Source organism: Paramormyrops kingsleyae, chromosome 4 (assembly GCF_048594095.1).
Source record: "Paramormyrops kingsleyae isolate MSU_618 chromosome 4, PKINGS_0.4, whole genome shotgun sequence".
In the NCBI taxonomy this organism is placed as follows: Eukaryota; Metazoa; Chordata; class Actinopteri; order Osteoglossiformes; family Mormyridae; genus Paramormyrops; species Paramormyrops kingsleyae.
In genome coordinates this window covers 26,008,011-26,035,481 of record NC_132800.1, presented here as the reverse complement: position 1 = coordinate 26,035,481, position 27,471 = coordinate 26,008,011, and the positions used below count along the sequence as shown (strand labels likewise).

The 27,471-nt window shown below is 44.7% G+C and overlaps 1 protein-coding gene across 1 annotated transcript; it reads left to right on the top strand.

The window, feature by feature from the left end:
• The first annotated feature begins 514 nt into the window (after window positions 1–514).
• kcnb2a (potassium voltage-gated channel subfamily B member 2a) lies at window positions 515–26,952 on the top strand. The gene is made up of 3 exons (XM_023845505.2): window positions 515–866; window positions 2,382–3,046; window positions 24,019–26,952. The coding sequence occupies exons 2-3, from the start codon at window positions 2,504–2,506 to the stop codon at window positions 25,705–25,707; spliced, it is 2,232 nt and encodes a 743-aa protein (XP_023701273.1). The 5' UTR covers window positions 515–866; window positions 2,382–2,503; the 3' UTR covers window positions 25,708–26,952.
• Window positions 26,953–27,471: the final 519 nt, after the last annotated feature.

Sequence of the window (27,471 nt, the reverse complement as noted above, 5' to 3'; positions counted from 1 at the left end):
TATGGATAATACTGGACTGACAGCCGGCGAGTCCAGCCACCTGGTCAGAAGTGTGATCCCCTTAAAGCATGTTTCTGTGAGCGATGTCCTTCTTGTGATGTGAAGGTGTAATTCCAGCCTTGCTTCTGTGGACGCAGTAAGCACATACCCTGCACAGGTCTACAACACTGGATCTGATCGTTCTACTGGAAGCACTTCTGTAGGAAACAAATCTGTTTTGGTGTCGAATCTGGAATGACTTGGCGATCCACAGCAGTAAAGCCTGATTTCACGCTATAACGACAATGACACTCGTTGCACGTTCTCACAGAAGTTCATTGAAATGACGCGCACAGGCTATTAAAATACCTAGCAAATAAAAGTCAAAATACGTTGATGTCAGCAGGTAACACTCAATCATCCTATGCTTTTACTACTTTACAAATAGTATTAATACGTAAGTATGTCATGACTATTACACATGCATTAACGTTCTCATCGACATTCAGCTCTTCGCGCAGGGGTATTCCTCGGTGATCCCTGTTCCTGGTGAGGAAGTTCCCGCTTCGGGTGATCAGCTGCTGTCGCTGTGATGTAGAGCACAATCCCGTCAAACTTCTCCTCTAGGCAGTAATGCAGGAGCGCCTGCCCTCTGCCTCCCTGCAGTGCAAACGGAGCGCGCCGATCGCTCTTTGACTCCATGGTGCGCTTCGGGCGCGCTGCCGTCCGCGGACATCTCGGGAAACTACTTTCTCCTCTCCAGCTACAACTTGGAATTTCAAGACGCCAATCGTCTTTTTCTCGTATTTCTGCAACAGCGATGTCGGATGTAATTTTCCTTAACGGAGCTTCTACTGACAGATTGGAGTCTTAGCTTCCCGGTTGAGGTAATCATAAGCTCTGTATTATTTGGTCCATATAATGCAATATCTTTGTTTAATACAGCAAAGTGGAACACACGCCTCTTGCAATATTTGTTACAATAAGCAGCTGAATACTAATTTAGTGGGATGCCCTTAACATGCAGGGCTGTGGATCTGAGGGTGTCACTAGAGCAATAGTGCCAAGCGGTATATAGTTAGACTTTAAAATTACAGCGCATAGTAAATGAAAAATTAATAATAAATAAATACATTTGTGTAGCATCCATGTTAAAAATACATATTTACGGGAGTTGAAATTGACCAAAGGATAGACTGAATTCCGTTTGCTTGGTATGATCGCTAAAATGAAAGTTTTCTTAGCATTAAATCCTAGTGTTATTTTAAGAAGGAAATGAGTCAAAACAAATATAGAGGATCGATTACTTTTCATGTGTCACACATAAAAACAAGCAAAGGACTGTATTTCACGATACCTTTTCGTGTATTTTTACTCTTGCAAACGGATCTGCCAGATTTTGGCCGCAAAAATCACATTGCCTTTAATTAAATAGTCTAAAATAGTTTAAACTTGCAAAGCAATAGATTCAAGATTGAATTCGCCTTTTTGTCGGGATCTGCGATTTGCGAAACGCATCAAGAATATGAGCGACGTTTCTGCTGGGAGACACGCACTGGCGGGGACATTTCTGTAGGCAAATTTTAGGATTAAACGTGTGCGCGTTGCTTTATCTGTGTCCGCGTTGAATACTTTTATATTCCATTAACTTAAATCTAGAAGAGAAGAAGGAACGATTCGGTCAAATGTGAGGCACACTCATGACGTCTATAAATTAGCTACCTACCGGCACGCTGGTACAGACCTTTAAAAAAGACCGGTTAAATTTTGCATAGGCAAGTTTTTTTTTTGTTCGTTTGTTTTTCTTGTACAAGCCGAGATTTTCACAAGACTACCGTTATTGAGGTTTAGGAGTAATGTAAACACATTGAATAATATTTTGTAGGTATTCAATTTAACACCAAAAAGCAGGTCATAATAATCGCATAATATTTCTATTTTATTAGTGCGTTGAATTTGTATTTATAAAAATGCAACGGGACAGAATCCGCTGCACACTAATAATTTAAGCCTGGACACGGGAATGCTTTCAGGTTTGCTCATCTGTGTGCACCGGGTTCCACAAGCTATCGATCCAGGGACGAAACTTCTTCTGGATACTGCTGGTTGGAACGGAGAGAAATATTTCTATAAAATCACTGGGTCTGCTTTATCCCTTTCAGTCATCTTTCATTTATCAAAATGCTGGTTTATTTTATGATCTAGAGGGGAAGTTAGGGCCCCTGGGTGACAAGGGCCCTAAAATATTTGGTACATAATTTGGTTGTTCCGGATTGGGGGGCTCATATTTTATGCTTGCTTGAGGCCCAAAATCTATAGCAGCACATTTGGTAAGATCTACCTGCTTTCAGCCTCAAAGTGTGTCCATTATTGGATAATTCTCTCATATTTTTTCTTTCCAGTGTGTGTCATGGAAAAATTAATCTGAAGAGGATTCATATAATCTACTAGTCTCTCTGTACCCACGTTGCACCTATTCTGTGATTGACCGCTTTTTTGGTCATCATCTCCAACCCCCACAGTCATGGCGGAGACAGGGGCATCAGAAGCGCCAGAACTCGTCGAGATCATCCGAGCCAAGAGTCAGTGTCGGAGAGTGCGGATCAACGTTGGAGGACTCATGCATGAAGTCCTCTGGAGGACCTTGGACAGACTCCCCAGAACCCGCCTGGGCCGACTCCGGGACTGTGACTCCCCTGGGTCTTTGCTGGAGATTTGTGATGATTACAACCTGAGCGAGGAGGAGTTCTTCTTTGATAGGCATCCAGGGGCCTTCACCTCCATCCTAAACTTCTACAGGACAGGCAAGCTGCACATGATGGAGGAGATGTGTGCCTTATCTTTCAGCCAGGAGCTCGAATACTGGGGCATCGACGAGATCTATCTTGAGTCCTGCTGCCAGGCGCGTTACCATCAGAAAAAGGAGCAGATGAACGAGGAGCTACGACGAGAGGCGGAGTCCTTGAGGGAGAAGGAGGGGGAAGATTTCGACAATAACTGCTGCCCTGAAAAGAGGAAGAAGTTATGGGATCTTCTGGAGAAGCCAAGCTCCTCTGTGGCAGCCAAGGTGAGCTGGTGAACTCATAGCACTTCAGCTGTAGGGTCGACTCGTGGTGAGCTGGTGAACTCATAGCACTTCAGCTGCAGGGTCGACTCGTGGTGAGCTGGTGAACTCATAGCACTTCAGCTGTAGGGTCGACTCGTGGTGAGCTGGTGAACTCATCGCACTTCAGCTGTAGGGTCGACTCGTGGTGAGCTGGTGAACTCATAGCACTTCAGCTGCAGGGTCGACTCGTGGTGAGCTGGTGAACTCATAGCACTTCCGCTGTAGGGTCGACTCGTGGTGAGCTGGTGAACTCATAGCACTTCAGCTGCAGGGTCGACTTGTGGTGAGCTGGTGAACTCATAGCACTTCAGCTGTAGGGTCGACTCGTGGTGAGCTGGTGAACTCATCGCACTTCAGCTGTAGGGTCGACTCGTGGTGAGCTGGTGAACTCATAGCACTTCAGCTGTAGGGTCGACTCGTGGTGAGCTGGTGAACTCATAGCACTTCAGCTGTAGGGTCGACTCGTGGTGAGCTGGTTCACTCAGAGCACTTCAGCTGTAGGGTCGACTCGTGGTGAGCTGGTGAACTCATAGCACTTCAGCTGTAGGGTCGACTCGTGGTGAGCTGGTGAACTCATAGCACTTCAGCTGTAGGGTCGACTCGTGGTGAGCTGGTGAACTCATAGCACTTCAGCTGCAGGGTCGACTCGTGGTGAGCTGGTGAACTCATAGCACTTCAGCTGGAGGGTCGACTCGTGGTGAGCTGGTGAACTCATAGCACTTCAGCTGCAGGGTCGACTCGTGGTGAGCTGGTGAACTCATAGCACTTCAGCTGGAGGGTCGACTCGTGGTGAGCTGGTGAACTCATAGCACTTCAGCTGCAGGGTCGACTCGTGGTGAGCTGGTGAACTCATAGCACTTCAGCTGTAGGGTCGACTCGTGGTGAGCTGGTGAACTCATAGCACTTCAGCTGTAGGGTCGACTCGTGGTGAGCTGGTGAACTCATAGCACTTCAGCTGTAGGGTCGACTCGTGGTGAGCTGGTGAACTCATAGCACTTCAGCTGTAGGGTCGACTCGTGGTGAGCTGGTGAACTCATAGCACTTCAGCTGTAGGGTCGACTCGTGGTGAGCTGGTGAACTCATAGCACTTCAGCTGTAGGGTCGACTCGTGGTGAGCTGGTGAACTCATAGCACTTCAGCTGTAGGGTCGACTCGTGGTGAGCTGGTGAACTCATAGCACTTCCGCTGTAGGGTCGACTCGTGGTGAGCTAGTGAACTCATAGCACTTCCGCTGTAGGGTCGACTCGTGGTGCTCATATGGGCAGAACTGTCTAATGAGCTCGCTACTTGGCTTGCTGTTTGCTCCATCTCTGGACAAAACAAACAGACATTTGGCCGTTTTCTACTAACACTGCACAGAGGAACTCTAGTTACGTTACTGTAAAGGTCATGTTTATACTGACATACCTTGGGTGCTGTGTTATACCCACTGAACTCCATGTGAGACACAATTGAGCAAAGTCATATAGCCATATTCATCATGGAGCATTAGGGCTGCAGTGAGGTTCCAGGACCCAGGACAATAGAGCGATAATACAAACAGCAATAACACGATAAACCAAAGGAGATGCTACGTCCTGGAGACGTACTGTACAAATGGTGCATCTATTTTCAGTTTATCCACTTAAAAAATAACTGTATGTTCAGTTCTTTTTTCCAAGTAGCCAAGTGTTTAGCTTGCTGGCAGCAGCAAACGGTTCACCTCCCCAGTCGAGGGTCGGCGGTTCGAGGCCTCGTGGGCCAGAACGTTTTCTCGTGGCGGTTTTAATTTCTGCTGAGCTTCTAGCTCTTAATTAGCTGTGATAGAGGTGCTGGCTGAATTAACCTGGATTCAGCTTGGATAAAAGTGAGATTTGTTTAAAAGCAATAAACAAACATATAATTAAGAATTAATTTATTATAATACACTCTTAGTATATAAATAAGATAAAAGTCTTTGCAAAATGTAGCCCAGTCTAGCTTTTTCTTTTAATTATAAAAAATAACCAATGGTTGATTATTTGTAGTTAATTCCAGTGCAAACTGATTTGAGTTTCTTTAGATTTCATTTAAACTGGCAAGTGATGAGTCCTTCCAGGCAGTTTGGGACATAATTAAAAGGCGTTCTGTTTTGCTGTGGATCCGTATTTGCAAATTTCAGACCAGTCAGAAGATCGCCGTGTCTTGAATTGTACATACGACCATGTTATGCAGAAAGATTACAAACTGCTGCAATTGTAGGGTAAGTTCCAATGAGAGTATTTTGAGGATATGACTGGAAAACTGCTTGGTTATATAATATTTTGAAAGCTTGATGGTACCACACAGGATGCATAAAAAAGACAGATGACAGGACCTTCCGTCTGTGACCAGGAAGGGTGTCTGAATAGGGCTGAGAGTCAAATTCGACAGAGAGGGGGCTGATAAAAGTAACGGGTAAGCAGGGGTGTGAAAGGGGCATAAATACCCTGGCAGATTCAGGGGGTCCGGGGCTAAGGGGGACCAAGGTCTGCTGGGGTGGAGGGGGCTCTATCTCCTGAGGAAAAGCTTTCTGACAAAGTCCCCAGATACGACAAACCAAGTCCCAGTTATTTTCTTTGGCAAGTCAGGGTGCGACATCACATCGCAAAATACCGCACAGTGATTGAGAAGGAGGCCCGTCAGTATCGGGTGGACGGGGTGAAATCTGCTGAACGGAACTGAAGAAATACAAGAAGTACAAGGAGAATCTGGTCTTTGAGCGGCTGGGGAAGGTGGTTTTTGGGCCAAGGAGCTGCCATTTAAAACCCTGTTTAGCAGTCACTTCCCTGAAGACAGATCTCTGCCCCTCTTGTTCAATTATTGATTTTTGTCTTTTGAATATAACTATGCCTGAAATGTACACTCGCTGTAGAACAATCACCCTCTTTGAAATGTGCTGACCATTGTGAGTAATTATAAATATTTAAGTGATATATTTATTAGGGTATTGTATCTTTTCTCTGACCTTTATTGCTGCAAAGAAATGTAGAAGATATCACTCCACCTGGTCTGATGTGCACTGATTTCTGGGAATGTGACAGCGTTACATGGAACGGAGAGGGAATGTATCCTGGTAATGATGCTTCACATTTTCATGGAGGTAACCCTAACCATGATGATTACGGGGTATATGAAATAAACAGGGTAAAGTGAATATGGACAATCACTACACTGTCAGAAAACGGAGCACCAGTTTGTACCCTTATGTCTGCCAGTTGTACCCTTAGCTCAGGGGTGGCCAATCTTATCAGCAAAGGGCCGGTGTGTATGCGGGTTTTCGGGATAATCTGTAGGTCAGCTGTTCAATTCCGGGTGTGAGGACTCTTCAGCCAATCAGTCCTCTAATTAGTAATCAAAATAGGGAGTTTCAGCAAAAACCCACATACCCAATGGCCCTTTCTGGGTGAGACTAGCCACTCCTGCCTTAGCTGTAGGTAAATGTACCTTTTAGACTAATTTAAGGTGCAGAAATGGCATCTGAGGAACATCAACAGTACAAGCAACATTAATGTACCATCAACAGTACAAAAATGCATCTCATAGTCCATTTATGTACCTTAAAAGGTACAGTTACCTACAGCTAGGTTACAGCTGGCAGACCTTACACTGGGGTACAACCCCAGTGACAAGCAAAGGTACAAACTGGTGCTCCTTTTTCTGACACTGCAGGAACTGCAAATATACAGCTGCAGAGAGGTGTAGGAAATTATATAAAAGCACTAGTGTAGCAGAGGGACAGTGTATGCCTTGTAGTTTAGGGTTCTGTGGCTGTAATCAGAAGGTCTTGGGTTCAAATCCCCCAGCAGTGTGATTTCACTGGCGGGCCATTGAGTAAGGCCCCCTAACTGCAATCTCTCTAGGGACTGGCTGACCAGTTTGCTCAATTGTGCGTCACTCTGGATGAAAGCGCCCGCTGAATAAATAGCGTAGTGCTTGATAGCAGGTGTAAGGTAATGACTCTGTATTCAACAATAAGTCAGTGGGGATCCGAGAGTATAAGTCTAATTACTAATTTAATACTGCAGAGAGTTCTACGATTGCTATCGAAATGAGTCCATGGAAAATCTGTCTCAAAAGAGGGCCTTTCAAAACTAACAGTATGATCCGTACTGAAGATTTCTTTCAGCCTCAGTGAGTCCGTAATAGATTTAATGGAGTCTTATTGTATTCCTCTTAGAGGCTGTGAAAACCAGCATCAGGTGGCCCTGTTGGAGAGCACTCTCAGCTTAACGTGGCACGTTAGGAGGAGGAGGCCGTGAAGATTATACTGCTCCAGGTGAAGACTTAACCTGAATCTGCAGTATTTCATTTTTTTCAGTAAAATTTCAGTGAAAATAACGGGGGAAAAAAAGAAGCTTGAAAAGCGACTTTGTGCAGCTCCTGACTCAAACGCTGATTGTAATATCAGCAGTGGGGGTTGGATACATGGGGGAGGGGGTTGCCCAGACCACCACCCTCACACACCACCCTAATGGACACCAGATCCACTTCCTCTTGTGGTCCAGGAAGGGAGAAGGCTTTTAAGTGTGTTTGTTCATTCCCCAACGAGGATGAGATAATGTGAGCTGAGCTGAAACTTTTAATGGAAACCCCAGACTACGGAAAAAAACTTCAAATGGAGAGCAAATTGACAATGCGCCAGGAAAGGACTTTTCTGTGGCTGCAGAGGAACTTCTGTTAATGACGATAACAATAACAGCCACCGCTTCCTCAACGTCGTTGGAGCCTGTGAGCTGCTTTGAGCTGCGTTGCATACCAATCGTGATGTCACATGACCTGCAGCATTGTTTTTGTCACACGACATGATGGATGCACTAAACCTGGTATGGATGCTGCCCGGGGAAATCGTGGACTTAAGTGTTAGTTCTTGTTGACCTCATGACACGTAATCAGTGTTGGGGAAGTTGCTCGACAAAGTAATCTATTAAACACAGAGGTGGAAAGTTCAGGTCCAGGAAGTACAAATCCAGACCAAGGTTTTGTTTCGACCAACCAGTTGTGTGCTCTGTGACAGTGACTCTTTATACTCAACTGGTTGGTTGAAACAAAATCTTGGTCTGGATTTGTACTCTCTGGACCTGAACTTTCCATCTCAGTCTGTAATGGATTACTTTTATGAGTAACTTCCCCGAGACTGCGCATTTTAAGGACAATTTAACAGGCTGATTAAATTCCCTGCTGATACCAAATTAGGTGGCACAACAGACACAAACCATGAGAAGGAGAGATAACAAAAGGCTTATACCAAATCATGGAAAGAAAGGATATTTGGCTGATGGAAGGTGTTGTGTTCCTCCCAAAGACTTGTGTCGTCCAGTCAGTTCCGCCTGAGAATCTCCGTTTTCAGTCTGTATTGTTCCTTGAGGACAAGGCTAGGAGCCTCACAAAGATCAGTCAATCTTCTACGTGATAGCTTGCTGTTGGCCACTAGGCCTGGCAGATGCCCTGGAAATGCTTGCAATTAACCTTGTGTAAGTAGAAGGAAATCATTATCTCACCAACACTAACCCTAACGGCTCCCTTGTGAGTTGCGTTAGGTCTGTTACATAATGTAATAGTATATAATGCATTTAAAAGCAATGCTGACAGTCTGTTTACGAATGTCTCTCTGTGGATCCATCTTGGCTTGTCCTGTAGCTGGATGTATTTGAGGAGGGGGATTATCGTAAATATGCATGAACCAGCGTTTGCTCATGTCCTTTTCATCATATAACCTCAAAACCAGTCAGCCAATCAGGCCTTCAGCTAATCCGGCCATTTGCATGAGCAACCCCGCAGCTCCTTTCAGTCTATGGAAGTTCAGCTGTCAAAGTGAAGGTGAATCTTCCCCGTCACTAGATGTGTGGGCATGTCACTACAGGAAAGCGCACATGCCCACGCTTGGTCAAAAATGGTGAGACACAATATTCCACCTGCTAGTTTGCTGGACTTTATCTGGAGAAGTTCTGGATAGAAGTCTGTCACATGAAGAACAGAAGATCAGTAGCCATTTTCAGTTATCCTCAAAGAGATATTTAAAAATATGTTATGGCTTTGGTTTCCTAGTTTGTTTTTGTTTTTGTTGTTATGGTTTAGCGAAAATTTTACTGGTTTATAATATAAATGCAGTGTTTACCTTCCAGGTTATGCAGTGTTATGTACTTCCTAATGTTGATCTACCAGTTTATGCATGAATGAACTTTTCTGTCAGCCTGGAGCTTCCCGCTGGTAAATAAACCTGCCAATTTGTTACTCTGCCTGAGGTAAATGAGCCCCTTACGTTACCCAGAGGTAATTAACCCGTGGGTCAGTTATGATGCAGCATCTGACGTGATTTTAAATGCCACAGGCCCAGATGTGACAGTCGAAATCCGGAGTGAGACCCAGGTGAATCACGAAGTAGCTCATTGGCTCATTGTTGTCACGTGATCCATGACAACTGCCTCCTCTACTGGATAAGAAGCTTCTTGGATCCTCGGATTCCAGTCACACGTGAAATTGGGATCAATTATGGAGATTGGATATGGAGATCAGTGAGATGCCAGCTTGTGAAACAAATGCAGAGTCACCGATCTCAGTGAGGCTGGTGGTCATGCAACTTCCAGTGATGCAACCAGTAAGAGCTTCCAGGCTCATTCAAAGATGATCTGAGTGTCGCTCTGTAATCCCTCGTAAAGTCATGAGTCTATTTAAGGTTCTGTACACACTGTCGTACCGGTGAACTTAGAGCATCCTAGTGGTACACACACACACACACACACACACACATACACACCTGCACACATGTTGCTTTGCATATGAACGCCCACACAGATCTGCATGACAAATTATGTGTTTGCTGTAGTATAAATGAGGAGAAGCTTATGGTGGGATGGTCAACACCAGTGTCAGATCATCCACAGTCTAGTCAGTTGATCGGTGATTTAGGGAGGTTATTAACAAGAGAGCACAGACGTCTACAAACCCATAAAACCTGATGACGGACATAAATCACCGAAGGTCATTTGAGTGTCAGCTCTGAATTATTAAATTGGTTTAGGGTTTTTTCTGCATCGATCATGAAAATTATTTATGTTTTTAATATCACTAAACTATACATTTGAACAATAGCTCCTTCGGCTATTAAGGCCCTAGTCTCAAATCTCAGCTCTGCATTGCATTGGATGGAGGTATTAAGGTGGAGATACTATCCCTTTATCCTGAACTGGTAGACAGCTCATTGGCTCCTCTCGCTCATCCAAAATGTCATCTGACCTCTGATCTGCTCCATCTTCATTGGCCGTCTCTTGGCAACACTGAACAGCCTTGTGTATTTGTGCTTGCCTCGTAGGAACCTAACCCTTGTGGTGTTTTGATTTGAATACATTTCCTGTTAGGTTCCTGCAGTGTTTTATAATGTTTTGCATAATTCTTGTTCCATTGCTAACTTATACGTATCATTGAACCCTCATTGAAAGCTCAGCCTTGCAGCACTTATATCTAAGTTGGTTTCTTCACAGCTCTGTGCTTGTGATGAATTATCTGACTCTCATAGGTTGCTTCAAACAAAATTGACTGCAAAGTAAATAAATGTAAAAGTAGCATAAATGTCTAAGAGACGCTTGACTTTATTTTTAATTTGGATAAAATTGAATATTATTCTGACAGGAAGGAGAGATTCTGTGTTTGTCATGGTGTCCGAGAAACGACTTGAAGGCTGGCGTTTGATAAACAAAAGGGGTTTATTGAACTGAACAGGCGCAGGAAAACAAATGTGGTTGTGAGGGGTCAAAACGAGAAGGCGAGCACAGGGAAGGACACAGGCAGACAGGAGGAGCGACGTTAATGACCGGACTGGGGATGACGAGACAAACAGATACTTAAATACAAAGACTAATGAGGGGCAACAAGCAACAGGCGCGTCTTATGAGGGCCACATCAGGGAGGAGACAGGAGGGTCAGGCATGGCTCATAAGGGCCACATCAGGGAGGAGACAGGAGGGTCAGGCGTGGCTCATGAGGGCCACGTCAGGGAGGAGACAGGAGGGTCAGGCGCGGCTCATGAGGGCCACGTCAGGGAGGAGACAGGAGGGTCAGGCGCGGCTCATGAGGGCCACGTCAGGGAGGAGACAGGAGGGTCAGGCGTGGCTCATGAGGGCCACGTCAGGGAGGAGACAGGAGGGTCAGGCGTGGCTCATGAGGGCCACGTCAGGGAGGAGACAGGAGGGTCAGGCGTACAGGACGTGCAGGATGTAACACTGTTGCCATTTCAGATACCATGATTAGTTTTTGCAATGTAAATAGATAATGATATGAATTCTGACAATCATTTCCTAAGGTAGTGTTTCCATCCCCGGTCCTCGGAGACTCACAGACAGTCCACATTTTTGCTCCCTCACAGCTCCCGTTCACAAAAACGTGGACTGCTGGGGACGAGATTGTGAAACACTGCTCTGTGGTATATTAAGAACAGCTGACATGAGCTTTTGTCATAGATTTCATAGATATACTTCATTTGGTCACGTCTCTGCTGTTTCTCGGGTATGTGTCAGGGTCAGCAGCCGTTTGTTCCTGCCCTTCATGTCTCTTCTCCGTTTGGCCAGCAGGTGTCGCTGGCCATCCTGTTCCGTCCTCTGTCTTTGTGCTGGACCCTTGTGTGTTTCCCATACTCCCAGACTGCCATGTGGCTAAATGGTTTGAGTGTATGATACAGCGGATAAGCGGGAGAAAATGGATGGATGGATGTATGATACAGAGGCTGTAACCCTCAAATCTTGGGTTTGAGGCTGGCTCTAAACCAACATCATCTGTTTACTTACTTATTTGGTTTTCTGTTCCCAGTTTGTTAAATTTTCATTCTTAGTTTTTCTGTACTAGGTTTGCCCTGTTTGTATCCTGTTTGATTTTCGTTTTGCTTGTATTTATGCTTAGCCTTTCCTAGTGTAGTCCAGTCCTCTGTCATGTCCCATAGTTTGTAGAGCTGTGTTTGTGCTAGTTAATTGCACCTGTTTGCTGTTAACCTGTGTTCCTTTTCGATAGGTTGATTTGATTACGAGTCACACCTGCCCTTTGTTCGCAGTGTGTGTCGTGATACGTAGAGCAGATATGCATGTCCATGAATTGTTTCATCCAGGGTAGCCATGGGCCTTAGCCCCCCCCCCCCCCACCTCATGACCTTTAACTGCATAACAGATTAGGAGAGGGATGGATATACTTTTACTGTAAAAATATATTTAATCAGAATTTCCTTCTGTTCACTCGATTCTGACACAAGTGCTTGAAGATGAATCCTATTTGCATTATGCAATCTGTCAGCCTTATGGAGGTGTTGTGTGACTCAGCACATTAAGACACTGGGCTTGTGACCAGGGTCAGGCAGTCTGTAAGCAACTGTGGATTTAGGGCCAGCAGTGAAATCGCTCAGTTGACCCAGGAATATGAACCGACAACATGCTGGTCACAGGCACAGTGTATTAATTTGCCGGTTCAAATCCCACATGCTCACAGACTGCCAGACTCTGCCCACCCAAGTGTATGTTGCTTTGGATACAAAACCTGCTAAATTAATAAAATATTAATCCATTCTTTTTTTATAGTAGTTCTATATATAGAAAGGATGATTAGGAAATGTACTGTACATTAAGTTATGTGTATTCCTCTAGAAAATATACATTATTACATTCTAGTTCACACAAATGGTTTTTTAATGCTGTTTCTGTACAAGAAAATATATAGTAAACGTGCATGTAAATATAAAGTAAATTCTGCTTATATATCTTGAAGTGTGTCATATTCCATCATGATTCAGTTATGAACCCCATTCATAGCTTTTAGGGTACGGAAAATAATTCTCCCTGCTAGATTTCATAATCTTATCTAAGCATCTCTGTTAAAGTGTGTTTAGATTTTCATTTTTTTCCTCTCCAGTAGAGATTATTAAAGGGATCTCATATTAATATTGGTTTTTCTTGGATTTTTGGTGTAAAAAGCTTTGATCTTGGTCCAGATTCTAACTTGGCGCCTCCACCCCCGAAAATGAGTTTTCTTCTATTGAAACCGTTACATTGTTAATTTACTCCTGTATTTTGGGTTCTGCCCTTGTTGCGTCACCCAGCTTCTCTTAACTGTCAGATAACACACCTCTCTCTCTCCAGACGAGGCATAAACGCAGCCCCAAATCACTATGCTCACTCCACCATGATTTATAGTTGGGATGGGGTTGGTGTTGCTGCTCTTTTTCTCCAAACATAGCACTGTTTCTGCCTAAGAGTTTGACTTTTGTGCCATTTACCCACAGAACATTGTCCCCGGAGGCATCATGAAACACCCCGGTGGTCTGATCATGTTTTAGGATCCATCCATGCTGAAGTCCAGATAATTATAAAAGGTTCATGAACGTCTTGCACCTGTGACTTGTTATCTTTATCTACATATAAGTACACATGGAAAACAATCTTAAAAGACTCTCTTCCTGATCAGTGTAATTTTGTTTTGTTACCTGTCACTTTAATCAAGAAACACAGATCAAAGACAAACTGTGCTTCAAGACTCAAACAAAGATTCCTTACAGGTGACACATTTATGTCCCTAAATATGGCCTTACAAACATGACATGAATGTATCTTTAGATTTAGTGGCTTGGTGGCCTCAAATCCCACCTTCTCCCTGTGTGTGTGGAATCTGCATCTTCTGTCCTTGCTGTGTAGATTATTTCCCATCAAATTGTGCATTGAAATTGTCTGTAGTGTATGATTGTGAGTGTGTACCCTGTGACGGACTGGCATCCCATCCAGGGTGTCCCTCTGCCCTGTACCCTGTGACGGACTGGCATCCCATCCAGGGTGTCCCTCTGCCCTGTACCCTGTGACGGACTGGCATCCCATCCAGGGTGTCCCTCTGCCTTTTACCCTGTGACGGACTGGCATCCCATCCAGGGTGTCCCTCTGCCTTGTACCCTGTGACAGACTGGCACCCCATCCAGGGTGTCCCTCTGCCCTGTACCCTGTGACGGACTGGCATCCCATCCAGGGTGTCCCTGTGCCCTGTGCCCCGTGACGGACTGGCATCCCATCCAGGGTGTCCCTCTGCCCTGTGCCCTGTGACGGACTGGCATCCCATCCAGGGTGTCCCTGTGCCCTGTGACGGACTGGCATCCCATCCAGGGTGTCCCTCTGCCTTGTGCTCTATGCTGCTTGCAGTAGGGCTCAGGCCTCCACATGACCCTAGCCTGCATAAGTGACTAATTAGAAGATGAATGAGTGGATCTGCCTACATGCCTATACTCTTCAAGATCATCTGTTAAAGGTAACGATGTAAGTTTTCAATTTTTAATGGGCAGATAGAAGAGTAACTTGACTCTGTTGGTCATCTTGTAATGGAGACATTTACAGGAGTGGAAAAACGGGAACTCCTAATGCAATAACCCTAAAAGCCTTACAGACAGCTCTGAAGCTAGAAAAGAACAAACAGCTACGGTGTTCCAAAGGCCCACCTACGTTCATCCCCTGTATGAGAAACCTGGCCCATAAGTCTAACAGCACTCAGCCCAGATGAAAGACCCACCCACACCCTTCCTACATTCTATAAACCCTGCCCACAAGCCTGACAGGACCCAGCCCAGATGTTTATAAGCCCCACCCACACCCTTCCTACATTCTATAAACCCTGCCCACAAGCCTGACAGGACCCAGCCCAGATGTTTATAAGCCCCGCCCACACCCTTCCTACATTCTATAAACCCTGCCCACAAGCCTGACAGGACCCAGTCCAGGTGAAGGCCCTTCTCACAGCCAGAGTGCCTGAGATCTTTGCCTGGAAGACAGTAAGGGAGATCCCCCATGGTGCCCCTGCTGGTGAGGAAATTTTTGACTTTTCTAGAAAGTGTGAAAGACAGGATTCTTGCAGACAAGGTCAAGAAGACACCTGGTGAAATACAGTATACCATAATACATATTTTTTGTAAATGCATGTATCTGAACCCATCCTGTTTGACATGATGCAATAGAATCAGAATCAACTGAAGAAATTGCACTAAATTAAAACTGTATTTGTTGAGTTTGTTTGGCGGCTGAACCACCTTTAAAGCAGCAGTAACTCATCCCTAGAAACATGCTTCAGCTCCGCTGATTGTGGCTACCTGTGACTGATTGTCCTCCTGCCCCAGGTGACACCTAGGCACAGTGGACACACTCTGTCTCTCTTCCCTATGTGGTCGCATAACTTTCATGTCTCTCTACATCACGGTGTCGTGGTTTCTGTTTTGTAAAAGGGCTGAGTCACCTTATGAATTCAGCTGAGTTTAGACATGTTGCATCTAGACATTCCCGGAGCAGTTAGAGGTTAGTTCCAGATCTGTCCCCATCCCACAAGGAAACACTCAAAAATTCAATACCTTCCATGTCACCCTTCTATAAATAAGCCCATTATTGATCAAGATGGTCTTCTGTTTCTTTGCTGAATCTGATGTCCTACTCTGAGTGAAAACTGCTTTCCATAAATAACTCAACCTTCATGTTCCAGGTCTGAATTATAAAATCACCAAGAGTAAAAAAATACTTGAATTACAATACAGACAGACCAAGGTTCATTCATCCCGGGATTCATTCAAACCCTAAGACCTTCATAGAAGCCCATATGGCGAAACCTCGGTATGAAATTTGGATGTATGTAGCTCTGTGAATGTGTCTGGAGTCTCAAGCAGCAGTTTCATCCTGCAAGAATAAGACCAGACTGGACATTATCAGGATTATCGGGTACCAGTGCAGTGAGTCACCAGCATTCTCCATGGGTTTATCTCTCGTCATCTGCTACCGGTGCAGTGAGTCACCAGCATTCTCCATGGGTTATCTCTCATCATCTGCTACCGGTGCAGTGAGTCACCAGCATTCTCCATGGTTTATCTCTCGTCATCTTCTACCGGTGCAGTGAGTCACCAGCATTCTCCATGGGTTATCTCTCGTCATCTTCTACCGGTGCAGTGAGTCACCAGCATTCTCCATGGGTTTATCTCTCGTCATCAGCTACCGGTGCAGTGAGTCACCAACATTCTCCATGGGTTTATCTCTCGTCATCTGCTACCGGTGCAGTGAGTCACCAGCATTCTCCATGGGTTTATCTCTCGTCATCTGCTACCGGTGCAGTGAGTCACCAGCATTCTCCATGGGTTTATCTCTCGTCATCTGCTACCGGTGCAGTGAGTCACCAGCATTCTCCATGGGTTTATCTCTCGTCATCTGCTACCGGTGCAGTGAGTCACCAGCATTCTCCATGGGTTTATCTCTCGTCATCTGCTACCGGTGCAGTGAGTCACCAGCATTCTCCATGGGTTTATCTCTCGTCATCTGCTACCGGTGCAGTGAGTCACCAGCATTCTCCATGGGTTTATCTCTCGTCATCTGCTACCGGTGCAGTGAATCACCAGCATTCTTCATGGTTTATCTCTCGTCATCTGCTACCGGTGCAGTGAGTCACCAGCATTCTTTATGGGTTATCTCTCGTCATCTGCTAATGCTTTCTAAAGGGCCGCAGTTCATTGTTAACACTGATTTGCAAAGAAGTGCAGTTTATTATTAAGGTTGCGTTTCGGGAGAGACAGATTGCACCGGAAAGGTCAGAACACGGTTCGGGAAGAATGGCTGTATATAAAGTATTTTCAGTGTAACTTTGTATCAGTGCTGTTGGCCTCATAAGGGGGATTCCAGTGCTCACAGTTCATGTTTCCAAAAGGTACTGTACAGTATGTTCCTTACCTGTCCCAGTAGCCCTGACCAAAATCCTAACACCAGTCCCTAGCAGCATAGTGTCAGTTTTGATTTATTTTATCCTCCCGTCATAGAAATACCACCCTCAGTTTTACTTGCTGTGCCATGCCAACCCTATCCCTCTTCCATCCCCATTACTCCTGGAAAGTGAGATTTTCTCATGATACATCTACACGTTTCAATCCAGTGGAATCCTGATCCAACCTGCTCTCACGAACAAGTAATAATTTGCTGTGATGATATTATCCTGCAGGAAAATGTATCCCGCCCTACTATGGGAACGGACGCCTTTCCCATCTCCCCCCTTACAGAGTTAACATTTCATGGGGTCTTTCCATCTCTGAAAACCCGGTAGGCTTCAGCCATCCCACTGATTCGGTGATCTCCCCGTTCCTGGATCGATGCCTCTGACCTCTCTAGTACCATTCGTTGTTTAGTGGTCTTGTCATTTCTGTTTTGGTGCTTTTTAGATTTGTAATTGTTTATATTCTAGTTATGTACTGCAGCCCAAACCCCAAATTTATTGCATACTGTTATTAGGGTTGAAACTGCAGAACTTAATCTCTTCAGTTACTATCAGTAGGTAACTGTGGCTGTGAACCTCAGGATGAGTGCTGGTGTTTTGCTGTAATTAGAGCACTGGTAAAAGATGACCAGTGGTGTAGTTAAACTAGTTTAGTAGTCAGGATTAGTATTAGGTTTAGTAAGTCCTCCCTCACTAACTCACTGGAAGCTCTCAGCACTATTCTGTGTGTTCTTAAGGCTAAGCAGATGGCAGCTATCGGAAAAATCCGGATCGTCATCTAATTACCTAGGCCATTGCCAGAGGCCACATTTGTCGAGCCATCACCGGGTCACGGGGTCACATGGTGCGTGAGGCCTGTTTATTTTGCCTGCTTTTAAAGTACATCGATTAGCAAATATATTGACTTCAGCAACCTAATGTTGAGTGCTTGTCTGAAACCAAAGAGAGCCAGCAGGCCACTTTTAAGATACATCAGGTGCAGACTTAAAATAAATACACGATAAATAGAGATTAAAAGGAACATCCGCTATTAGCACTACAGATAATCACGATTAGAAATAAAAGTTGGATGACACACTGAAGAAAGTGCAACGCCTCTTCTTTCCTGCATGACAAACACCTTTTAATGTGTTTGCTCGTAGAATATCAACAAGGTTACGGACAGCTTCAAATGAGCTCTTCTCAGAGGACAGCGGTAACAAATAAACACATTAAAATACAATAATTTCCGCTTTCATGTCCTGGCACCATTATTCAGGGGATTAATGAGGCATCACTTCACTCGAGTGTGGCTGACGCAGCCGATGTGTCAAACCGCTCTGCTGACAAACACAGTGACAGGATTAGCGCGTTAGCATCACCGAAGACACCACCGCCCTCAAACGGCAAAACAGCTCAGGGCCCGTTAGCCTGTCATCCCTCCCCCCGGAAATACAGCAGTTAGACTCCGGCCAGTCAGAATCCCAGGGGAATTCTTTACAAACGGGAGTCTCTCATTGCATTTGATTGACAAGCTGAAATGCCACTTGACATATGAAATACTATGTGGTTTTATTTGAAATGAACACAAACTGTCGCTGTTAATCATTATCTGTACTGAAGCTGTGCTTCTGCTTTCCGAATGAGCACGGCCGTCCACGTTATGGTTGCATCAGCTGACTGAAAGTTTTGCTGTGGATTTTAAAAATTCTGTCGTGCTGTCATCTACATTCAGATCAGTTCATTTAAAACTCTCAGGCTGCATGTTGCACTGCACAGTGAGCCTGAAAAAGTAGACCCTTCACAAACCAATCACCTTATTTTAATGGTAATTTACTAACTCTTAAATGTATATGCATTTGATATAGTTAATCACTTAAAATTCTAATTGCATTATATCAATCTTTAAAAATGTAATTAAATGTTTTTTTTAGTTTGATTACTATAGATCTAATTTTAAATATTGATCCCTGAAATATTGGGTTTAAACTGACAAAAGATGAATGATGAAGAACAAAGGTATGATTTAATAAGCTTATACTGTTCTGTCTTCTGATCTCAGTCCAGATTCAAACAGGCTGCTTATTCCTCATCAAAGACATGCTATAGAAATGACCTTTTGATTGGTCAAGCTAAAAGACCACAAGGCAGGGGAATACCCGACAGGATGGCAGTCCATCACTGTACAGGGGAATACCCCGACAGGATGGCAGTCCTTCACTGGACAGGGGAATACCCCGACAGGATGGCAGTCCTTCACTGGACAGGGGAATACCCCGACAGGATGGCAGTCCATCACTGGACAGGGGAATACCCCGACAGGATGGCAGTCCATCACTGGACAGGGGAATACCCCTACAGGATGGCAGTCCTTCACTGGACAGGGGAATACCCCTACAGGATGGCAGTCCATCACTGGACAGGGGAATACCCCGACAGGATGGCAGTCCATCACTGGACAGGGGAATACCCCGACAGGATGGCATTCCATCACTGTACAGGGGAATACCCCGACAGGATGGCAGTCCATCACTGTACAGGGGAATACCCCGACAGGATGGCAGTCCATCACTGTACAGGGGAATACCCCGACAGGATGGCAGTCCATAACTGGACAGGGGAATACCCCGACAGGATGGCAGTCCATCACTGGACAGGGGAATACCCCGACAGGATGGCAGTCCTTCACTGGACGGGGGAATACCCCGACAGGATGGCAGTCCTTCACTGGACGGGGGAATACCCCAACAGGATGGCATTCCATCACTGTACAGGGGAATACCCCGACAGGATGGCAGTCCATCACTGGACACACATATGCTCACATTGTGACCAGTTTAATAGACAATTTCCTTGATTGCATGCTTTCAGACTGGAAAAGGATGCTAGAGTATCTACTACCCAGAGGAAACCCTCACAACATTGGAGGACACACACACACACACACAGACCTGGTCCCCACAACATCAACAGAACAGGTTTTTATCACATTGTTGCAACAGTTGGTCTGCACATTGAAATGTAAACACTCAAAAATTCAATACCTTCCATGTCCACACACACACACACACACACACACACACACACACACAAGACACACACACAATGCTGAAAACGTGAAGAAACACTGTTGCCCAGTAACACAAGCTTTTAAGAACCAATCTGCTGGATTCTAGTGTTTCCGAAGGCTATTTTGACCATGGCATAATTTCTGATAGAGACAGATGGTGATTAATTGGCCTCAAATGTAAACCACACAGGGAGTATGATGGGCGTCATTAAATGGGCAATGAGGTGTGTAGCTATATATGGCTATAAACAGCTTACAGTGCTGTGAAGCGGGTAAGTATGAATATTCTACAGATTCTCCTTCGTGGAAAGTGTTCCAGGAACCCACTTGTGGCTTGTTGGTCATTGCATGATGGGTATTATGCGGATGAGATACCTGTTACAGCGATGAGCCTGACCTCCCGCTTATGTGAAAAAACTCCATCAAAGAAGCAAAGGGTTTTAGAAACATCAGGTAAAGCAGAGGCTCATTTGTGCTGTTATGCAGAGCTTCCTGCGAGTCCAAAGGCCTGGGAAGGGGCAGGAGGAGAGGGAGGGGAGGATATTTTAGGATAACTATAATAGGATTGTGCTGATATCTATAGCAAGGATACAGAGGTTAGAAGTGATTACTCGTTAATTCCCCACAAGAGGAAGTAAGAGATAATTTGATACCTCTTCACAGAGCATTGTTATAATACCCACCCATGGGACCAAAGCACCAGGTGTCTCCAGCGACCACTCTGATTGGCTGATACCCCAACTATTGTGCCCTGTTAATCGCCTTCTCCAGGGCTTTGAATCCTAATAGAAGCGCTGGAATGAGCTGGTGCCGTTCCTCTATGTGGGAGTGTATGTCCTTTTAGCACATGCAAAAGTATGTGTCCCCCCCCCAGAGAGTATATACCTGCATGAAAAGTCTGTGCCCCCCTCCAGAGAGTATATACCTGCATGAAAAGTCTGTGCCCCCCCCAGAGAGTATATACCTGCATGAAAAGTCTGTGCCCCCCCCAGAGAGTATATACCTGCATGAAAAGTCTATGCCCCCCCCAGAGAGTATATACCTGCATGAAAAGTCTGTGCCCCCCCCAGAGAGTATATACCTGCATGAAAAGTCTGTGCCCCCCCCCCCAGAGAGTATATACCTGCATGCACGTTGAACATGATCATGCTTTCTTCTCAGTTTTTGATAGGTCATAGTCTCTAGCATAAGTCCTCCATGACTGCGCCCCAAATCACCATCTCTAACGCGACTGGATGACGAATAAAACAGGTCCTCCCCCTTCTACGCAGCTCACTTCCTTCTGCTTCTACGTAGGAACTGCGGTTCCTTCTGTACCATGTGATATATTGTTATTAGCAGTCAGTCGATCATCCTCTTAGTATGTTTAATGTGTGGCTTCCTCCTTCCAGAAACCGTTGACCACTAATTTTGTAAGTGGAATTTTTGGAAATTAGCTAAGACGCTTTGTGAGCAGAGCTGTGCAGTGGGATCTTAACACAGAGACACTTATGCTGAGAGCTGGCTGGGGTAGAAAGAGAAGTCAGGGGGTCACGATGTAGTCACTAGTAGCAAAGGCACAAACTGGGAGATCCCACGAAGCCTTAATCAGGGCCTGCAGCTCCTCTTGGTGGACAGAACTGAATAATACATATCTGTTGGTTACTGCTTCCCAGTGAGGCCGCCCACCATGACGCTAGCCCCGCCCACCATGGCCCTAGCCCCGCCCACAGCAGGCCAGCATCTGTGCAGCCCATGGACATGAATGACCCAGGAGTTACACACTGGAGATTAGCGGTCAGAGCTCATGCTGCTGTCTGTGATAATATGTCCATAGAATCACAATGTCTCTCACATTTCAAGTTTTACAGGATGCAATCAGGCCAGCAGAGAGCTGCTCACTCTGGTTGGAAATGACAAAAGCCAGTGGAAGAGAAGCACACTGTCAGTGGTCTGTTAATATTTAATAAGGCTAAGTGAACTGATGTGGTTCAACTACTTGGTGTTGCATCATTTCACACTATGAGTTGCCTTGGGGTATTTATTTACTCTAACAGAGGGATCCAGTAGCAGTAGTCCTGCTATAACGCCTGACCCAAACGCCCCAGGTTTTCTTTCTCAGCTGCACTCCCCAGTGTAACATAAAGTACCCGGTATTCCTCACTGGAGCAAAGCACTGCTTCATTCTTATTAAAGGAAGCATTTCAGGGCAACTTTACTGCTTCACTGCTTGACATTGCAAACTTTCTGTGCTCATTACATTCTAAATGCAGATCCAAAAAGAGAGCGCAGTGGGAATCACAATCTAGCTGTGCACATCGATGCAGATCTGTGTGTGTGTGTGTGTGCGTTTGTGCATGTGTGTGAGTGCTTGGCCTTCAGATGAACTCTTAAACGACCACTCCAGGTATTGCCACCTCACTGAGTCTTTGTACAACATGTATTCACACATAGATGCCTGCTGTAAGGCAGATCGCTAATCGCCTTGCTTTGTATTACGGCTAAAAATAATTTTTATAATGGGATCCAAAATTATGAATTTCCCCTATGACAGATGCATGTAATTATTACTGACTTCTTAGGGCTCCTGTGCGCTATAACGTTTTAATTTGCTTTGTAAATGATTGTTTTCCTTTTTTTAATGCTACGCTAATGTCAAATATTAGACTTATTAGCTGCAGGGACGTCTGCAGTTCCTCATAAATATTAATTAGAATGTTTCTTCATGGTACTTCCAAGAAATAGATTTTACAGTATTTTACATGTATTTCGTGGGTACAAAAATATGACACAAGTATTTCAAGAATCCTATTTAAAGCCCATGACTGGTGCTGCAGATACCTTTGTATGTATTAGTGTGCATGACATTTCACCGAATAGATTTACCAATAATATAAAACATGCTTGTATAGATGTAGCTGTTGTTACATATTGAATATGAGGTCAGCATCAGCATAACGGCCCTGAGAACGCTGTGTTCTGCAGCACCTCATAACCTGGGAGCAAAATACATCTCTAAATGGCCTCTGAGAACCATGTTTTGTCCGTAAAACGTCATTTCGAATTGCCTTTTAGTGTCTGACTTACAGATCGTATTGGTCTAAGTGGTCCACCTGAAAGGAGCTGATTGTATCCTAAAGTCACGCACCTCTCAAATTTCAGTAAATCATCATAAAGGCCTGGCAGATGCTTCATATCACTCCAAACTGTCCCACAAAACAAAGGCACGCATAGCAGCAGCAAAGGACACCCAGGGATGGGAAATGACCAAGAGCCATAGCAGAGAAGCAACACGTATGGTGAAAATAGTGCAAGGTCAGCGCAAACTAAAGAACCTGAAATGCAAAACAGATGGAAAACACTATAAATACAGCAAAGCAAACCTTAAAAACAATACACCTGCATTATATTCGGATAATACATGTACCTAATATTATTGGTGGTATTGGGTTCTTGGATTGATTTCTGTTTCTATATACCCATTCATGTGATCATTTCTTCTTCTTTAAAAACCATGAATCGCACACTCAGTTGCTCGCAATCAAGTATCACGTGGCTGCAAGGTAATACATACAGCATGCAGGCAGGGGTCAGGCGGCTCGCCGAGCATCACGGCGGCTAACATTCCTGATCTTAGTGATTTTGAACATCCTGTTGGTGCCACACATCATGGTCCCAGCATCTCAGAAACAACCACCTTCCTGGGATTTTCACCAAGTGCAGTACCAAGAAAATGATTTAACAAACAGAAATTATTAAATTGTTTATTTTACAATTTAATCACAAAAATAGGGGAGGTACTACCTCCAGTACACTCTCAGAAAAAAGGGTGGTACAAACAGTATTAATGTACCTGTAATGGTACAAAATGTTCCTCAGAGTCAATTTCTGTACCTTAAAAGGTACAGTTACCTACAGCTAAGGGTACAGTTGGCAGGCCCTTGAGGGTACAGCCCCAGTGACAAGGAAAGGTACAAATTTTTACCCTTTTTTCTAAGAGTGTTCTTCTATGGACCAGTCGTCTCTGGTGATCAGTAATTTGAACAATTATCAAAAACATTTGTTCCTCTCTGGCACTCAAGTGGAAAGTTTGCCCCATGCGTCAACTCTAATGTTGTCGTTGGTGACATAACCAGCTAAATTGTCTTTGATTTTCCTACAGATCTTGGCCATCATCTCCATCCTGTTCATCGTTATGTCCACCGTCGCCCTGTCATTGAACACCTTGCCGGATCTCCAAGACGTTGATGAATTTGGACATCCCACAGACAACCCCAAGCTGGCACACGTGGAGGCCATCTGCATCGCTTGGTTCACCATGGAGTACCTGCTGCGTTTCCTCTCCTCGCCCAGTAAATGGAAGTTCTTCAAGGGTCCCCTCAACATCATCGACCTGCTGGCCATCTTGCCCTTCTACATCACCATCTTCTTGACCGAGTCCAACAAGGACGTGCTGCAGTTCCAGAATGTCCGGCGCGTGGTGCAGATCTTCCGCATCATGCGCATCCTCCGCATACTCAAGCTGGCACGGCACTCCACGGGTCTGCAGTCATTGGGCTTTACGTTACGCCGCAGCTACAATGAGCTGGGTCTGCTCATCCTCTTCCTCGCTATGGGCATCATGATATTCTCCAGTCTCGTGTTTTTTGCCGAAAAGGATGAAGACGCCACAAAATTCACCAGCATTCCGGCTTCGTTCTGGTGGGCCACCATTACCATGACAACTGTAGGCTATGGAGACATTTATCCCCAAACCCTTCTGGGTAAAATAATCGGTGGCCTCTGCTGCATCGCAGGTGTGTTGGTCATAGCCCTGCCCATTCCCATCATTGTGAACAACTTCTCAGAGTTCTATAAAGAGCAGAAACGGCAGGAAAAAGCCATCAAGAGGAGAGAGGCCTTGGAACGTGCCAAGAGGAATGGGAGCATTGTGTCAATGAATATGAAGGACAGTTTTGCCCACAATGAGGATCTGATGGATATAGTGGTTGATGAAGAGGACAAAAAGCAAGACCTGGACAATCATCTTTCCCCAAAGCACGTCCCTCCCACTAGTCCAAAGGCTTCGGGTGTGAAATACCAAGTGGCTCAGCTCCACAGCCCCAGCACAAGTCCCCAGCATCTTAGTGTTCAGACCCTGGAGAACAGGTACAACAAGATGACCCAGTCCCCACCATATTCTCCTGGACTAGCTAAACTGAGCGTATTAATCTCAGCAGAAGAATGCAATAAGGCATTAGAAAAAAGCACAAACTCTCCAGTAGACCGTCCTGTCACGGATGGCAGGAGCACATCAAGCAATGAGAGCTACACCAGCTGCTCCACTGAGTTTGTCGAGGATGACAAGGTTCTCAATGGTCGGGAGCAGGCCAAACACCCCCGAGCCCCACCTCCACTAGACCTGAGTCAAATCTCATCCCTGGAGTGTGGTGGAGCCCCCTACAGTGGCTTGTATGACAGTGGACACCCTTCCCATCAGCCGATACCCTTGACCCTTGTTGGTGGCACGCTCAGGAGTTCCCTGAGAGGGAGCCACCAAGTAGCCAAAGGTCTGAAGGTTAACTTCAGTGAAAGTCCAGGCACGGATACTGAGAGCCCCATCAGTGGAGCAAGTACCATCTTCCAGCCTGAAAGTGGGGCTTCTCATTGCTCCTCTCCTTATTTTGATAACTCCATTCAGTCTTCAAGCCTGGGGTCTCAGTTTGAGTTGGTCTCACTCAGCAAGGACCCCCATGGGAAAAATTACTTGGACTCACCCAAACATAGCACACAGAATTGCTCCCAGGGAGTAGCCCATAGCACTGGAGCAGGCAAGACAGAACGGAAAGGGGAAAATCCCTTGTTTACATAAGCACTGCATGGAAGCCCGTTCCTCCCCGCTGTGAAAGCAGAACATGGCCATGCAGAGAAATCATCAACAGGTGACTGTTTAGCGTGATCTCATGATCAAGCAGAGGAACTAATGGCGGCACATCAGGGGTCTATCGAATAGCAGGCATGCAAGTTTGGTCAAACAGATATTCCGCATGGCATGATAAGTTTCCTAATTCTGATCCTCGATGTCAGTGCAACCACCGTCTGAAGAGCTGCTGAAAGTAGATTCACACCGAGTACAGGACGTGTTGCCATATGAAAGCTTTTTTAATGAAATCTACAAGTTTTAGCCTTGAATTTCTCCTCTGAGAAACTCCCAGATGTTCTTTTTAGAGAAGCCCTTCAAGGAGCATGCATTTGAGAATGTATGTGAAGGTTTAGCCTGTGTATAGTTCTTCCTATGGGGAAGATGATGTAGCATTGTGTCTTTCAATCCTGTGACAAATTCAAAACTAAAAGTGAAGACAGAATGCACACGGCTACATAACGATCTTCACAAGAGAAACAACATTATTTTTAGCAGAAATATAACATGTTCTCAGCTATTAATATTTACCGTTAGACTGCTGTAGCACCATGAATCTGTCTTACAATTATACCAGATTTAGGCAACATGACGTCAACATAACTTTGTGAATATGCTCTCGTACAACATATCACCTTCTCTACCATTTTCAGTGAAAATTTTAAAGTTGAAATGCACCATGAAGGTTTGGTGCCTTGACGAGCACAAACATACTACTGGTACTTCATATGATCATGACTCCGACTGCTACTTCTGACTATTATATACAGCTAACTGCTGCTTTGGGATTTGCATATATATCTTAGCGGTGCAGCTTAATTAGCGTTTTTAGCCTACTGAGACTTCCTGATCAGAATAAACGTCTCGCTGTCACAGTATTATGTGCTGGGGGGTTAAAAAGAGGGGAAGGCTTCAGCCATCCGGCACATTCTACTTACCATCTCGTGAGCAAAATGACTAGTCTATTAAGTTAGGCAGAGCACACCTTTCAGTACTCTTTGGTCTCCATTATCTTGCAGAAACACCTTTGCCTGGTTAGCTAACAATTCACCACTGATTGTCTCATACATTAATATAACTAATTAGATTTGGTGTATTATGTCCATGACAGATACATGCATAAATTAATGCATTGATATGGTAATTGAACTTTTGGCCAAAAGATACCATAAAAACGTCTGCTTGATATGGATACAATAAAATCATAAATACACATTTCTTCAGTGTGGTTCTGTTAGCATTTCATACCTGCATTTAGAATAGTAATTAAATGGGTTTCTGAGCATCTCCCTAGACAAACTATGTTTGAAACATGCCGAGTTCACATCGTGCTTCTAAATGTGTGTATAGTGCCATATTTCATTGACAAATAAGATGCCGAACGTTTCCAGTCAAACGGGATCACGGTAAGTATGGTTCTTCACGTGGACACCATTAACTCCCACTTTCACAATTTCATTATTCAGATATACTCAATGCATTAACGTATAAACACTTTGTATTTTAAAAATATACCACATTTTAAAGTTCACTAACTATCCTGAAAATTGACTGAAATGGTGCTTTTTCGTCTTTTCACACTCTTTTTTAGAAGGCTAAAGGTCATTTGGCTTTGCTTATACAGTGCTGAATGGCAATCTACTTCTGCAGTAAGAAGTCAGGTAATTAGGATAATATTGACAAGCAGGTTAGAACATAATGAAACACATCTGAAAC

What these genes read in the sequence shown, in the direction of transcription:
- kcnb2a (XM_023845505.2), top strand. Translation starts at nt 2,504, where the DNA reads ATGGCGGAGACAGGGGCATCAGAAGCGCCAGAACTCGTCGAGATCATC. An exon ending in GCTCCTCTGTGGCAGCCAAG is followed by an intron (nt 3,047 to 24,018) that starts GTGAGCTGGTGA and finishes ATTTTCCTACAG; the next exon opens with ATCTTGGCCATCATCTCCAT.